General features: G+C 47.6%; 9 protein-coding genes across 9 annotated transcripts; 3 read left to right on the top strand and 6 right to left on the bottom strand.

Moving 5' to 3' along the window:
* Nucleotides 1-479: 479 nt before the first annotated feature.
* Nucleotides 480-943, bottom strand: N7489_002536 (aegerolysin family protein; the record flags this gene model as incomplete). The annotated part of the gene is made up of 2 exons (XM_056708291.1): nt 480-792; nt 852-943. 2 exons carry the CDS (start codon nt 941-943, stop codon nt 480-482), a joined length of 405 nt encoding a protein of 134 aa, XP_056572593.1.
* Nucleotides 944-1,895: 952 nt separating this feature from the next.
* Nucleotides 1,896-2,801, bottom strand: N7489_002535 (regulator of G-protein signaling domain-containing protein; the record flags this gene model as incomplete). The annotated part of the gene is made up of 2 exons (XM_056708290.1): nt 1,896-2,076; nt 2,272-2,801. 2 exons carry the CDS (start codon nt 2,799-2,801, stop codon nt 1,896-1,898), a joined length of 711 nt encoding a protein of 236 aa, XP_056572592.1.
* A 1,493-nt stretch (nt 2,802-4,294) lies between these two features.
* On the top strand, nt 4,295-4,801 carry N7489_002534 (uncharacterized protein; the record flags this gene model as incomplete). Its single annotated transcript, XM_056708289.1, has 2 exons — nt 4,295-4,472; nt 4,524-4,801. 2 exons carry the CDS (start codon nt 4,295-4,297, stop codon nt 4,799-4,801), a joined length of 456 nt encoding a protein of 151 aa, XP_056572591.1.
* A 450-nt stretch (nt 4,802-5,251) lies between these two features.
* Nucleotides 5,252-5,761, top strand: N7489_002533 (uncharacterized protein; the record flags this gene model as incomplete). The annotated part of the gene is made up of 3 exons (XM_056708288.1): nt 5,252-5,351; nt 5,417-5,561; nt 5,632-5,761. The coding sequence occupies 3 exons, from the start codon at nt 5,252-5,254 to the stop codon at nt 5,759-5,761; spliced, it is 375 nt and encodes a 124-aa protein (XP_056572590.1).
* A 518-nt stretch (nt 5,762-6,279) lies between these two features.
* Nucleotides 6,280-6,655, bottom strand: N7489_002532 (CVNH domain-containing protein; the record flags this gene model as incomplete). The annotated part of the gene is made up of 2 exons (XM_056708287.1): nt 6,280-6,467; nt 6,514-6,655. The coding sequence occupies 2 exons, from the start codon at nt 6,653-6,655 to the stop codon at nt 6,280-6,282; spliced, it is 330 nt and encodes a 109-aa protein (XP_056572589.1).
* Nucleotides 6,656-7,201: 546 nt separating this feature from the next.
* Nucleotides 7,202-9,548, bottom strand: N7489_002531 (TPR domain protein; the record flags this gene model as incomplete). The annotated part of the gene is made up of 3 exons (XM_056708286.1): nt 7,202-8,078; nt 8,126-8,827; nt 8,881-9,548. 3 exons carry the CDS (start codon nt 9,546-9,548, stop codon nt 7,202-7,204), a joined length of 2,247 nt encoding a protein of 748 aa, XP_056572588.1.
* Nucleotides 9,549-10,004: 456 nt separating this feature from the next.
* Nucleotides 10,005-10,304, top strand: N7489_002530 (uncharacterized protein; the record flags this gene model as incomplete). Its single annotated transcript, XM_056708285.1, has 1 exon — nt 10,005-10,304. One exon carries the CDS (start codon nt 10,005-10,007, stop codon nt 10,302-10,304), a length of 300 nt encoding a protein of 99 aa, XP_056572587.1.
* Nucleotides 10,305-10,901: 597 nt separating this feature from the next.
* On the bottom strand, nt 10,902-11,356 carry N7489_002529 (uncharacterized protein; the record flags this gene model as incomplete). The annotated part of the gene is made up of 2 exons (XM_056708284.1): nt 10,902-11,002; nt 11,077-11,356. The coding sequence occupies 2 exons, from the start codon at nt 11,354-11,356 to the stop codon at nt 10,902-10,904; spliced, it is 381 nt and encodes a 126-aa protein (XP_056572586.1).
* A 241-nt stretch (nt 11,357-11,597) lies between these two features.
* N7489_002528 (uncharacterized protein) lies at nt 11,598-12,040 on the bottom strand (the record flags this gene model as incomplete). Its single annotated transcript, XM_056708283.1, has 3 exons — nt 11,598-11,741; nt 11,861-11,927; nt 11,967-12,040. The coding sequence occupies 3 exons, from the start codon at nt 12,038-12,040 to the stop codon at nt 11,598-11,600; spliced, it is 285 nt and encodes a 94-aa protein (XP_056572585.1).
* Nucleotides 12,041-14,356: the final 2,316 nt, after the last annotated feature.

Genomic DNA, 14,356 nt, shown 5'->3' with positions numbered 1-14,356 from the left:
CGGTTGAAATGTTACAGAAATACATGTTACTAAGGCTCTCTATCGACGGGCACTGAGACTGTGTACATATTCTAAAAGCCTGGGTGTGCCAATCTTATAGTTGAAATTTGGTTGGAGTCTTCCTAAGCACTCTCTAGATCGAGCTAAATACCCCCAAGTGTCCAAGACTCGCCCGCAGACGTCGTCGCAGCCCTACGTGTTGCAGCCGGGAGGGATGAATAATTGTTATTTCCGAGTGATTACGGGGGACCAGTCGTAATTTGAGACCCCAAACGTTTGTTAATCTACTTCGTTCTTTGTGTAGTCTTTACCACTGGTTACACAATACGACATTTTTATTTGAGACAAGAACCAAAGCATTTGCTTCATTTTCAACCCCTGTTTCCATCGTCGCAATACAGCACATAGAGTCCAAGTGACTGAGAATCATGCACTAAGCACAACAACCTTGAAAAGAAAGAAACCCCACCAAACAATGATCACTCTTGGTCCTTGACGGTAACAAGAACTGATCCTACAGTCCCGGATTCATTCCAACTCCCAATGTCAACCATGTACCTCGTATCTTCGTTGAGCTTCTTGATCTCATTACGTTCTCCACCCTCTGGGGAGGCTCTCCAGGTTAAATTGCAAATCTTCGCATCCCGTACATCGTCGACAAGATCGATACTTCCTTCAGATCCGTCCATAGAGCAGACAGACCGGATCCCACCGTTATGCCGAATAACCATGTCATCGACATCTTCCGATGTTAAGATATCGCTTTGGTCATCCTCATTGTAGAATTTGCCGCTGTGCATGCCTTACTTAGTATGCCGCCTTCGAAATCACCTAGGCAGGGAAGGAAGTACCTTTCAAGCTTAGCATTTTCGATACGGATATCATACTTCAAGTCATCTTGAATTTGAATCTGCAGGGACTTCTGCGATAGTGAAGAGGCCATAGTTACGCCGTCAATATGAGAAGTTAAGATACTGTTGACAAAGTGAATGAGGGAAGGTAGCTGCATCTGACATATAAGAGCGTTTGTAATATCATGTCTATGACGACAGCTCTGAATTCAACCATGGGAACGCGCGGGAATTTACATTCTCTATTCCCTGCCTATCACGCTTGCTGCATCATCAAATGACAGACCCGTATAAGGAAACCTGATATTCCTTGATTTCGATTGATGCCTGAGGCATAAATACCGCCTTAGGCACCAAGGTTCTTATGCCTCTGATACGTTTGGTTTTCTGACAGAAATCTGTGGGATGACAATGCGTAGATAATCTCAGGGATATTTGATGAAGCCATGTTTAAATTATGTTACTGGTATTCTCATGTCCCATTTTCTCCAACCTCCGTTCTTTCAGACCTGTGCTTCGTCCCGCTCGTTACTAACCACGCAAACGCAAAATCGGCGAGCTAAACTGAAAGTCAAGTCTGATTTGAAATTTACAGGGATTCAAATCACTTAAAGCCTTTAACCTCTCGCTATGCCACCAACTCAAGCTCAAAACTCCAGAAACTCAATTGAGCAGCAGAGTAAGATCCTATCAGCTATGTAGGCCACGAAGGATCGTAAAGGTCCTTCAATTCACGAAAAAGTGTCAGTTCTAGTATGCTTCGTTCCCTTTCCGGTCGACCAGCCAGCCATACCGAGCGAAGCACTTGGCGCTCTGATACCAATTAATTCATAAGGGAAAAGATCGCCTTGAAATTAGTCTTCTGATCTATCGTGCCCTCTATTAATCGGTTACTCGTTTACTTGTTTAGAATTTATATTATCTTTTCCTTCGAGGAGTTTAGATATATGTGTTGACCCGCTAGCTCGCTTGATGATAACTCGCTTGATGAATTGACATACATAATTGAGTTATAAATTGAGATGCATACAAGAGTTTAAGACTTTATAATGTTATACGCCTGTAAAAGTCCGTAATCTGGCGGCCGTCGAGCCACATCGTACCTAGGACGTTTCCTTCCAGCTCATCAGGCTTGTTCTGCTTCCGGCGCTGCACAAGGGCAGTTTCACCTCGCCCCTTTTCTGAACCGTCGACGTTGTTGAAGTTGTAGGGATGATCAGAGAGACTTTAATCGTCGTCAGAGCTAGCAAGGCGGTATCCTGCTGGTAGGAGTGAGATCGGACGTGACTTGGATGCGCAGATTTCGGGAGTTCAATCGGGCTGACGACCCCAAGGGGGCCATGACCAAGATCTCATATGGTGGCTAAGGAATGGGCGCTTGGAATTCACGCGGACCGACTGCGTGGATTCATCCCCTGACCTTCTAACAGAGGAATCCACGCTGACGCCGATCATATCTGATGCCTCTGGCGCCAGGTCTTGACACGAAGGGGTAGCGCAGCTATTCAGAAACAGAAGAAATATAGAATTTTCCATCAGTTCCTGGATATATCTCACGCCAGGCTCAAGAACCTCGGGTAGGGGGGGTGTCAATTGATCTTTATATCGTAGGAGAGAATCGCGCATGTCGGATGATAAGTTGACTTCACGGGGCGCTCCGGGTATAATGTACGTCGTCAGAAGGAGCTGATAAAGCATGCGCAGGTGTCTGCCTGCCGAGGGGTCGGTCGTAACATTAGGTTCACCCGCTTGATCGACGAATGAGTTATAAGTTTCGCAGTATTCCTTTGCTGCTAAGGTAAACTGCAACGTCTCGAGGCAATGGCTTTCGGAGAGGTATGTCATGAATGCCTTAAGGGTATATGGTGGGGCCGTGGCATCAGACAATACTTCACTAAGGGTTGGTCGCTTGACTAACTCTTTGGAATTAGAGCGAGATGCGTATGACATTATTGAAGGGCGATGAAGAATTGCAAGACTCGAAAACTGGTATCAGGTATAATCATGCGAGAGGATCGTAGTTACAGAAGTTAGCCATCTGAAGGGAGTGCATGCATTCCAATGCCATTAGAAGATTAGTCAGTGCATTTTGCGAAGCGAATTCCTTGCAATTGGATTGGATGAGAGGAGGCATGGTGAAACTCTAAGAAGGTAACCACAGGTCGCACGCGATGTTCTAGACTATCGTAGGGCTTGAGTGAATTATGGTTTCCTTCCAAAGTGGCGCCATTCGTTGACGGGAAACCGTTGTAGTGATCCATGGAAACTGACGCGAAGTGCAAAGTTTCGTCCTATCGACGAGATTGATAGGTTCTAGGAGAGGTGTCGGTTCGAAAAATTCTTATCTATACCAGTGCCTAGGCGTACTTCGGGATAGTTGTCATTCTACACTGATCTCCGACACCTCTCTAACTAGATATGTAAGTCCTTGGCTTTGATCGCGATTGGACAACTTAGCCCCAATCACATAGTATTCCAACGTTGATTTACACCCACTGGCTCTGAGATAAATATGCTGCAATTGTTGACACCATCCAATGGATGCCTTCCTTTTCACACTGAGCCTTTCCGGTTTGCTAGTTTGCTTGCCATCTACGCTTTCTAGAACAGGCCTTTACTTCATAGACTGGAAGCAGCGAATTTCTCTCCTTGACTTTACCCAGCAGTTGTTGTTTCGTAGCCTCAATAATAATGTCTTGCGCTAGGGTCGAGACTGTCCCCATACTCGGTTGGTGATGGAGTATATACAAAGACTACAATGGAGAGGGAGAATTCTATCAAGATCAGAAATAGAAGGTGAAGATCACTAACCAGCTGCTATGTAGAAGCAAAGGAAGATCTGTGACACAGCATGAAGCATAAGACATGAGATGCTTGTAGGCAAAATGCATGAAGGCATGAAGCATAAACTGCATCAAGGCATCAGTTGGTCATAATATGGAAGTGGAAGCGCCATGGTTCCATTCACTTATGCCACGGAAATCCTCGACAGTCCACTGTCACTCTGGTGGATGACTGACTCAGTCGTTCCGCTCGGGCGGGGCCCGGGGCTCCAGACCTGACAAAAATAATCTGGCTTGGTCCAAGCTCCCTTTTTACCGGTTGCTCTCAAGACTTTGTTGTACGGGCGCGCATCGGGCGGCACTATAGAGGCTACCACATATACACAGGTCCATGCTGGAAAAGGATGTCCGCTCTTAGGTGCAACTAAAGATAAAACTGGATGAAGACCGGGTAACTAATGTATTCGGCTTGGCACGATTATGTCCACTTTCAGACCACAGTCATACTGACGTAAGGCTTTTCTTTTAAGACATTTAGTTACCATAGCGAATAGGTGTACCTACGTATATAGCCCACGCCATCTTTCCAAAGCCGACAAATTCTTAATACAGACATTCTTGAATTTCTTGACTGCTATTAAAATACATAATTGATACGGTATGGAACCAGAACTGGAATCTTTGATTGGCTACCAGTTTCATGATCGAAGTTTGCTGGAGGAGGCCTTAGAAGAGGCCGGACCACAGACTGAGGGAAACGAGCGGTTGGCCTTGTTAGGAGACAAAGTTTTATCACTCATGCTGCTTCATCGTTGGTATATGGAAGGAAACACCACTGGTAGGTCTAACCTGCCGCTCTAGACATCGTATTGATACTTATATCATGCAGAGCAAGGGACGAACCTACTTCAGATCTACGCCGGCAATAAGCACTTGATCTCTAGAGCCAGGGCTTTGGATTTTCCGAAATTCGTAATCCAAAGACTAGACATAAAGAGAAGTGTGCCAGATCATACACTTGCTACCACGGTGAAGGCAATTCTTGGTGCTGTTTGGCTTGATTCCGAGGAAAGCGTACGGAATGTGAAGAATAGCATGGAGAGAATCGGTCTTTATCCTCCCGAAATCAGCCTTTATCCTCCTAAGTTCGGCAACCAGAAGCAATAGGAAGGTGTGTCTACGCATTGCTAGGAGGACTTTCAAAGAACAAGGGTACTATATGCAAAACAGTTGTTATGGAATTGAAATGCGGCCTGTCTACAAAAGGAGTATTTACATTACCTTAATACAGTACGCGCCGAGAAGTCAACGTTGAATAACCTATAATGATGTCGGATAATATATCCTTCATAGTTACTGTTTGCACTGTTTGTTCACGGACTATTTGTTCCACGCAGCTTCTAGAATATTTTATCTTGATGATTCCAAGATCACACTCCCCACTTCCCCACCCGTGACATATCTATGATGTATTATGATGAAACTGCATTTGAAAGATCATTAATGATATATATCTGGAGTTATAAGCATGGCCCATTGGACAGCCTTCTCCGCTATTAACACAATTTCATACTCTCAACTATTTCTGTCAAGATCCCTACACACTCTACACCCATAATGCCTACCACCGAGGAACTTAAGCAGACAGCCTTCAACGCCGAGAAGGACCTCAACTCCTACCAGGCTAAGCAGGGTCTCGGCAAGAAGAGTGATTCAAGTACGTTTTGCTACGTTTTGCTTTGATATCACGTCAATTGCCTTGCATAACTAATAATGGTTTAGCTCTTGAGTCCGGTGTCAACGAGATGGTCGAGAATAAGTTTGAGCAGCCCGCCGGTCTCAAGTACGGCCCCGGCTCAACTGCTTCTGGCAGCGATCACAGGGTGATCCCCGAGGATGAGGGTGGCACCCGTGATGATCGCAACCGGTAAGGAACATTCTGTTCCATCGCTCTCGCTATCTTTCAACTACTAACATGTTTTTTTTTTTGATCATAGACTTCCCAAGGCTGGTCAGTTCAAGGGCGCTGGTGGTCCTGAAGACGACGTCAAGATCCAGGCAGAGAACCGAGGGGGTGACCAAGAAGTCCCTGACACGCAGGGTTTGAAGCGCCACGGAGTTGCCTAATAAAAATGTACATTATACTGATACCTGACGACCTATATTATGATACGGAATATCGTTGAACATGCAATCCCCATCCAGGCTTATTCTAGCTTATTAAACGGCCGAGCTGCGCTTCAGCTCCGATCCACACCGAGATAAGACTTACATCCTGGACTTGTACACGGTGCAGAAGACATCGCTGATCCATGTCATTTCGGCATTCATAATCGTAGCAATAGCCACCTGAGCGCATTCAAAAGAGGGTAATTACGAGAGCTTTAGTTGGTCACCGAGGCAATGTGGGTCAAGTAGTGGAATCGACCATTATATTGGAGGTCAAGAGTGTTACAAAGTGGCATACTCCTAATGACTCCAACGCGTTGAGTAAGTTCCGTAGTCAAATCGATGCATTCCAACAGCTCCTCAGAACAAAATGATAATATTGCCAAATTATAACATGATTGGGTTTGATGGCATAAAGGATGGCATAACATAGGGAGCTAACTTAGCATGATAATTCCCCATTCTCAGAATGACATTTAGTACAAGTAAACAAGCTTGCCGTCGATATTGGCTATGTGCGTAGCCAGATCAATTTCGCTGGGTACAAAATCGCCGGAGGAGTTTCGGAGATCAGAATGAAGAACAGGCGATCGATCTGGTCCCCGAGTAAGGGTGATATTACGTGCATCGTGGCTGAAATTTCTCCCACCCCAACTGAAATGGCCTAAAGACGGTTGGTCAAGTATAATATGGACTACGAAGTATCTCACCATTTTCATTTCCGAGACATTCATCAAGAGGGATATTGTCGGCAAGACCACTGCCCTCCTCATTGTTGCAAATCGCGGACAAGAAAGTGCAACCGGAGTCGGCCCTTAGACGAATATCACATGCGCTGCGGTGGAAAGACATAGTTGGGATGATTTGAAGTTAGTATTGCAATCCTCGGAAATCCCGATGGGAGTATAGTGAAGAAAAGAGAAGGTTCGTGATCGCCTATATAGGGCGTGGAGTATCTTGGGTTAGTGGCGAAAATCTTGCTTTGCGTTATGATGGGAGGGCCGTAATGATGACACGCAGATATAGAAATTGGGCTATTTAAACTGGATTTGTTGTTTAACGGTAGAACCATTCGGATATGACATGTTTTGTGACAAACCTGTTTACAACGAAGCTAAAGTTGCAACTGCATTTTATACGCGTGGTAAGACTCTGAATAGTTGTATATGTTGCCTTATAGCGTGGTGTGTGATCTACTCTACCAGAAGAACGATACACCTGAGTAATTCCAATGTTATTCATCCTTCTTCCAGTCTGCATAAAAAGAAAGAAAAGTAAAAGAAAAGGAGAGAACAAGAAACGCCCCTCTACGGAGTAGCTTGGGGTATGTTTCAGCGGCTGCTTCTGCCGTGCCATGAGTCGAAAAATGTCCCGTCATCGCGTTGTGACCTAGCGTGACTACTTTGCAGTCATCAAAAAGCCATCCACCCGATTCGATAGCCTGCTGTAGGTCCGATCGAAAGTCTCATCTTCGCCAACGCAGATTCTGTAGGATACTCTGGCATATTCCTCAGCTTGGGACGCGAGAATAGGTGCGAGCTCTTGATATGCACTACACAGAATCATCCAGCATCCCACAACTCCGTCAGTCATTAGGCCCCATTTTTGGACAACTAATGGGACTTCTGAGACATGAGGAATCTTCCCACCTTTGATAACGAAGCCTAGTGACTCTAGGAACATCAATCCAGACTCCACGGCCTTTTTGTGGTTTCGGGATGAAGCATAGATGGCAGCAAGAGACAGGTATGGGGAATCAAGTGCAAGACGAGGGACTTCAGAAGCTGGTCGGCAATATGTGCTTGCGAGGGTGGAAATTTTGTCTTCAATCTTTCGCAGATTCATCTTGGATGTCTTGAATAATCTTCGAAGGTCAGATGAAATTCTGTTTCGGTTTGATAGAACACTCCCGCTAACACTTCTTGTGTCCTGGCAGAATATGCAATCGCACTTGAAGCCCCAGTGCTGTAGGTTGACCGGTGATTCTTTAGGATCACGGGTCATGGGCGATTTGTACCAGAAGGTAATTTCAGTGTTAGGCGGCAGGTCTCTCGAAGCACGAGCAATCATCATGTCCCCAATGAAAGAACGACGAGCATTGCTCAGGCAAGAGTGGTTGATGTATGATGCCATCGGCCAGACCCCACTAGAATGGAACTGTTTATTGGACTTTTTGTCCTTATCATCATCCCCTTTCACGGTGCGTATGTGACTCTCACGGGAGAGAAGAGGGCATCCGAAACTGTTTAGGAGAATGATTCTCTCAACGAGGAAGCTGGAAGGCATTAGCTTTGATATCAAGATGGGGAAGAAGTGACATACGTATCTACGATGGGTATACCATCCACTTCTAGGACATCCACTGATTTGTATGTGCCATGATGAAGATCGACAAATCCTGGCAGCAGGGACGGATTTTTGGAAAGTTTCTGAACAATCAATCCGATAAGCTCTCCTTGGGTACCAATGGTAGCTTCGTCCATGTCGACATTGAGTAACAGACGGAGATCTTTCGAGCCATTTTCATCGTGGAACGCGTGAGCAAATGCCTTTTCGCAGAACAGAAGGTCGCCCGCCTTTACCGCCTGTGTTGTGAAAAGTCCCCTCCCATGAGACTGAGTTTGCTTGACAGTCACAGGACCAATGTAGGTGCCGCGGTCAAGCCTCGGGGGCTGACGCTTCTTGGCCTCCAGTATCATTTTCCTGAACTCGTATTTGCCGCTATTCTGCTCCACAAGCCGAGCAGACGCTCGTGCATACTCATGTGCAGCCAGGGTGTTATCTGGATACTTCTCTGCAAGTATTTCGTGAGTTTGACATGATTCATTCAACCTTCGAAGTTGATACAGGGCTTGAGCCTTCCTAAAAAGAGCCTTTTCCGACATCTCTGATACTTGCAAGACATCTTCAACGTCTCTCAACGCTGCATCAAAGCTGTAGCTTTTCAAAAGGGAAAGGGCACGGTTGAGCTGCGCGATCACCAGTAATTCCGGTGAGGGGTGGGTTTCCAAAGCCTTTGAGTAACTGAAGTTATTCTTAGCCTCCGCTCTTCGACGCAGCAATATTTTGTAGCTTACCACTGGATTGCCGAATGATAGTCACCCTTCTCAAAATGCTCACTTCCTTTCTCCTTCCAAGAGGAGGCATTTCCATCAGCTTGCGTGACACGCTTCCTCCAGGGTAAGGGAACCAGGTCGTCAAACTCGGGGATAAACGAGACGTCCGAGAGATGGTCCACGCGAATCCCGTAGTCTCCATCTGCCATTACTTTCACATAGGGCTCTTTCACAACAAGTACTGTACCCTCTCTCAGGCTCTGTGCGCCCGATAGCTGCTCCTCTTGGTTGTAGAGCTGCAACATGAGAACACTCCCGTCTTCATCTTCTACGATGGCCATCACAGCGGTCATCGTATCTGTCGAAGTGACTGTTCTCAGAAGGAGATACCGTTCCCGATGATGAGTTTCAAGACGTAGGCTTTCGATCATGACTTTCTTTAACTTGCTGAACGGACTAACGCATGGAGGGTAGGCAGGTGGTAGGAACGAGGATCGGATATTCATCGGACTAGCAGGAGCTTCTTTTCTCATCATCTGTCGAAACATGAACTGCATCAAGATTTCATCTTTGGACTTAGGGGATCTTGCTGGACGGCCCTTGACCGCCTGCGCGTTTTTCGGATTTTGCTTCTGTGCTTGAAGATACCGAAAGTACTCTGGAACTTCGGAGACATCGTGGGTATCCATGCTGATGACAGAAAGGTCAAGTAATTGCAAGCCGTATTGAGTACTAAGGAGACGTTAGGGAAAGGTAAGAATTAAGGATTTAAAATGCTAGATTAGAAATCGTGTAAAGGAGGAAGGGAAGAGGATGTGCTGTCCAAAGCCAGGCGGGGTAGGAGGTGACAGGGGATGGCAAACAACGCATCTATCAAACAAAAAAGGGTCGAGTATTGCAAGACAACAAAATACTCAAATGTGGCGTTAGCAGAGAGTACGAAAATTCCCCCGGATAAACCGCACAACGCAGGACTTGGACTCTTTATCTCTTCACTGGTTTCAGGCCTGCGGTCAACCAGTGTTTATATATGTAGAGTATGGTGTTGGCAGCAGGCTTGGGGGTATTTCTATCCATTGTCGCAGTCGTGTCTGTGAGTGTTCCGACTGTCGCATCTAGCGCCAGTCTCGTCTTTACCACCTTCCATGGCCCGTGCCGTTCGTTATATTGGTATCGCCGCACATTCTCTCCATAGCCCGCATTTGGCCTACATTGCTCAATTGCCCGGATCTCTCTATCTGCACTTCTCCATCCGTTGTTTACCGGCATCCTCACCCCCGTCGACCTCGTATTACCAAAGCTCGCCATCTCCCCGCGTTCCCACGAGTCTCCTGAAGCCCACAAATGCGGTTGCCTTCGTGAATTCTATGGCTTGCCCCTTCATCCTCGACCCCGTCGTTGATATCGTTGATTTCGCCCGCGGAATTAGCCGCTTGGATGGGTGAACTTGGTGCCGAGGGACGCAGACTTGGCAGTTACCCCCTGCCTGTGTGGTCCCCCTGGCCCCAGCCGCATGATCTTTGTGGCCTGGTTTGTCTGGTTTTGAGGTTTAAGGTGGTGGTGGTGGTGGTGGTGGTTATTGTTGTATTAATTAAGGTCTATCGGAGAGCGGGCGTAGCCCATACTCCAGCTACCTCCCTTGGGGTATTGGGACGTGCTGAGCTATGGAATTATGTACATGAATGTGCGCCTATAAAAAGCAAGCAACTCCTTCTAGATTGATGAGCGTGTATAACCCCCACTTGGCTGCCCGTCCTTCTCCGTCGGTTGAGATGAATGTAGTTATTTCCAGTCACAAGGGATTCCTGTCGTATCGTTCGTGAGCTGGTGCTCGGTTGCGGGCGATGTTGCGCTTGTGTATCGTGTACAGGGAGGCCGCTACTCCCTACATTTCGCGCCTATGTCGGCTGTTAGGTGGAGATCTAGAGATCTCGTAAGTGAGTGTCGGGGGAATGGTGTTCGACGAAGGGAGTGGAGAAATGAGAGTGGGACAGCCTGCCTCTTTGGGAAGCCCTGCGGCTCTTGTAAGTGCCCGAGGGTTGTCACCTTGTGCAGATTGTGGCGTAGAAGCCGGTGAAACGGAGGAGCTTGCCGAACTCGGTAGGGCCGACCCTGCGTAGGTAGGACACCGCGTTCTCCCTGCCTGTCAGTGGTTATGGGGGTCTGCTGGGCCAGTCCCTAAAACTGTGGTGCGCTTTCTGGCATAGCACGATGTACTCCGGTGCCTTAGCCCTCCCGCAGGGGCAGGAGAGCTTGAAATCCTCGTGACGGCACCCGCGCTAATACCAGCTAAAGTGATGGTGATGGTGGTGCTATGATTGTGTACCGCCCTCACCAGCAGTCGTGGTAGTCCTATGTCTGTGGCCATGGAGTCCACGCGCTGAAACTCTCCCCAGAGGGCCGGCTTCATCATGAAACCTGCCACGAATAGGATTGAGGATGCCTTAGTGAGTGTCACCATCCTGCGAAGCCATGCTGATATTCCACGGCTGTCCATCTCGCCGAGCAGATCTGCTCACAACGCTTCGAATGCCAGGCATTCAACATCATATATCGCACATTGTGGTATTCAACCACAAACCAATCTCGGCGAGTACACCCTTGATCTCTTATGGATACAATCAGAATACAATGATACTCGTCCGAGTCCCTATCATGACCGAAGATGTGGCTTCTCCCTAAAATTTCCAGCACTAGTGTCTCCCTACCTGGTAATTCGATCAGGCTTTCCGATCCCCTCACTTTCCTCGCTTTCCTCGCCGCCGTCCCCGTCCACTCGTCCTCCCCACTGTCCCGTACCAGGCTTCTTGAATCTGCTGCAGGGCCATTTCGACGCCTTTGAGCTCGGCTGCGTACACTGTGGGCATGTCTTCGTCGCCCATCTGGCATCGCCTTTCGAAACTTACCGTATATCTCACGGCTGTAGCGCCTATGCGCCTGTTGCATTCACTTTCGTCAGTGAATATACTGAGGGTAGGGGAGAGGTGGCCAGTTCTCTCACATTGTCGTGCGTTGTCCTCGCTGCTTCACGGTCTTCAATGATACTCTTGATGGTGCAGAGGTTGGGCCTGCATAACTGCTTGTTGGTTGTTGGTGTTCCAACTCACCTGGTGGCCCAGGATCCCGGGGAATCTATTGGCGTGTACCTTTCTTCCATACCAATGCTTCCATTAGCGTCCATCCTCCCTTTGACCGGTCGGCTATACTTGGAGCAATGATCTTGGGGACTACATATTACCGAAATGCAGATCGAGAGTTCAGATGGCCTTGCTGTATTATATCCAAGCTTGTTCAGTACCTACTTGTTTGGCATAAATGCTTCTCCTATAGCTTGGTCTCTTGCTGACTCTCTTCCCCTTTTATATAGCTTCCATTCGCTTAATACAGACTGTTTCTTTGTGCCCTTTCTGGTCCTCGACTAGCACCGAAGAAAGTTAGAAGCCCGTGTCTATGTATTCGCTTTACTTTCTAATCGTCGCACACTATCCTTTACGTATTGTCATTGTCCCCGCACACCTCGCTGTCTCCATCACAATTCCACGACGAAACCAGCACGATACTGGGATATTCTCGTCAGCGAGCTTTATCCACAATGCACAACGCACGTCTTCCTTCCTTCCTCCCCTACTATCGTGAGTTCGCACTGGGCCTCGTCGACGATACACACCTCGTAACTTCTCCTTCACTTTCGCGAGCTTCAACTGATCTTTATTGACAGAGTACATCGCGCTCCCCTCCATGAGTCTCAGTATATTTTCACTGACGGAGCACACCACGAAAACCCTCGCGAGACTTTACTGATTCCCATCGACGAAGCATACCACGCCTTCCGGCAACCCGAAAACCGAATTCTCACCCGCCCCTTTCTCAATACCCCCGACAAACCTAAGCACACACCCCGGCCTACGACACCATATAGCGGGTCTGCTCACATGGAATACGCAATCTTCGTTGGGAATCTTTGGCACCAATGCTTCTCGCTGGCTCGGTTCCCTTCTCTATCTGCCCCCCTCATCTATAGCCTTCCATACACTCAATACATTATGCATCTCCATGCCATCCATGGTCTCAGTAGCCCCCAAAGTCCTACCAAAGACTAACCGCTTCGTACATTCCGTCGCCCTGTAGACTGCAATTCATTACTCCTCGGTCGCAATGTAGTTCAAGCCGACAGTACCGTCTAGGTCCTCGAAAGTCCCAAATAGCATCCACCTCATATCCTAGGCCCCTCTTGTTCCCCTCGATAATTGGTACACTCGATCAATAACCCGCTTGGGTTATGTGCGTGGCGTTGTGGGGACGACAGTATTCGGCCAACCCGGTACGGTCAAGACTTCCTGTGGTTCAGCTTAACGAAGCGAGCGGTTCGAGGGAAACGGATCAGGCTGTGTATCCGATGGTTAGACCGGTCAAGAGAGCTTCATTTACCTTCTAGCGATCGAGACTTGTGGCGTCGAATTCGAGGTCCCACACATCATCTAAGAAGATCGATCCAAAGGATCCACAGGCGGATAAAGCGAAGCTGAAGATGAGACGATCGTAGTAGTTTTCGGTAGGGCCAGAGTATGATCAGGATGCCTTGCTCTCCTATGCGACCGGTGTCTCCGCGTTCTGTCTCCATCAGAAATGCCCATGTGGGGACAGTGCGACCTCAGACATGATATGTATTGGAGCCCACTCGCAGATACTAGCAAGCCACGACTAGCACATCACAAACTATTCAGGCGCAGCGTAAACTCCTATTACTATGGTTAGTAGCGCAGATTCTTCATGTGTCTACCTATGTACCTACTGCCTCCAATTCCAACCTTGGGACCTTCGAAGGTTGTACGACGTGACACAAGGACCGTGCATATGCGCCATACCAGATACAGCTTAGCGTGTAACCTTAATGATCTATAGATCTTACCGCATCTCAAGACGCACATTTTCAGTCGACAGTATGGCGGGTTCTACGAGATCTCTCTGCACGGAATTAGAGCCGGGATACCCATCGAACCATCTGCGTCGAGGTGTGAGACTCGCAATATTAGTATGCAGTGGTATAAGCCTGTACAGTGTATACACAGTCGCATGTTCTTTTTACGACTCTAGAGACTATCCATGACTACACTACTGCCTCAATATCCATGAAAGGTGGGCTGAACTTACGGGCCAGATAGTTGAAGAGGGGAAGTTGAAAAATGGGGGGGTCCCCTGGAGGACACCCCAGGTACAAAGGTACTTCCTGACCCTCCAGACCCTCTCCAGACCCTCTCCTGACCCCCAGGGTATAAATACCCCCTCCTCCCCCCCTCTTCTCTCTTTTTTTTTTTTCTTCTTCATCCTCCTCATCTTCTCATATCATCCACCAAGATCATTTTATCATATATTTCATCCACCCTTTATCTTCCATCAGGTCTTCCATCATCAGCTTAAGCCTCATCACTTCTTCAATCTTTCTACTTCCACATCCCAAGTGATACCACGTCCTTGACGAATCAGGCCTATGTCACGT

This window comes from Penicillium chrysogenum, assembly GCF_028827035.1.
Source record: "Penicillium chrysogenum strain IBT 35668 chromosome Unknown utg000001l_segment0_segment0, whole genome shotgun sequence".
NCBI classification, from domain to species: domain Eukaryota; kingdom Fungi; phylum Ascomycota; class Eurotiomycetes; order Eurotiales; family Aspergillaceae; genus Penicillium; species Penicillium chrysogenum.
This window is presented reverse-complemented; position numbering and strand designations above follow the sequence as displayed.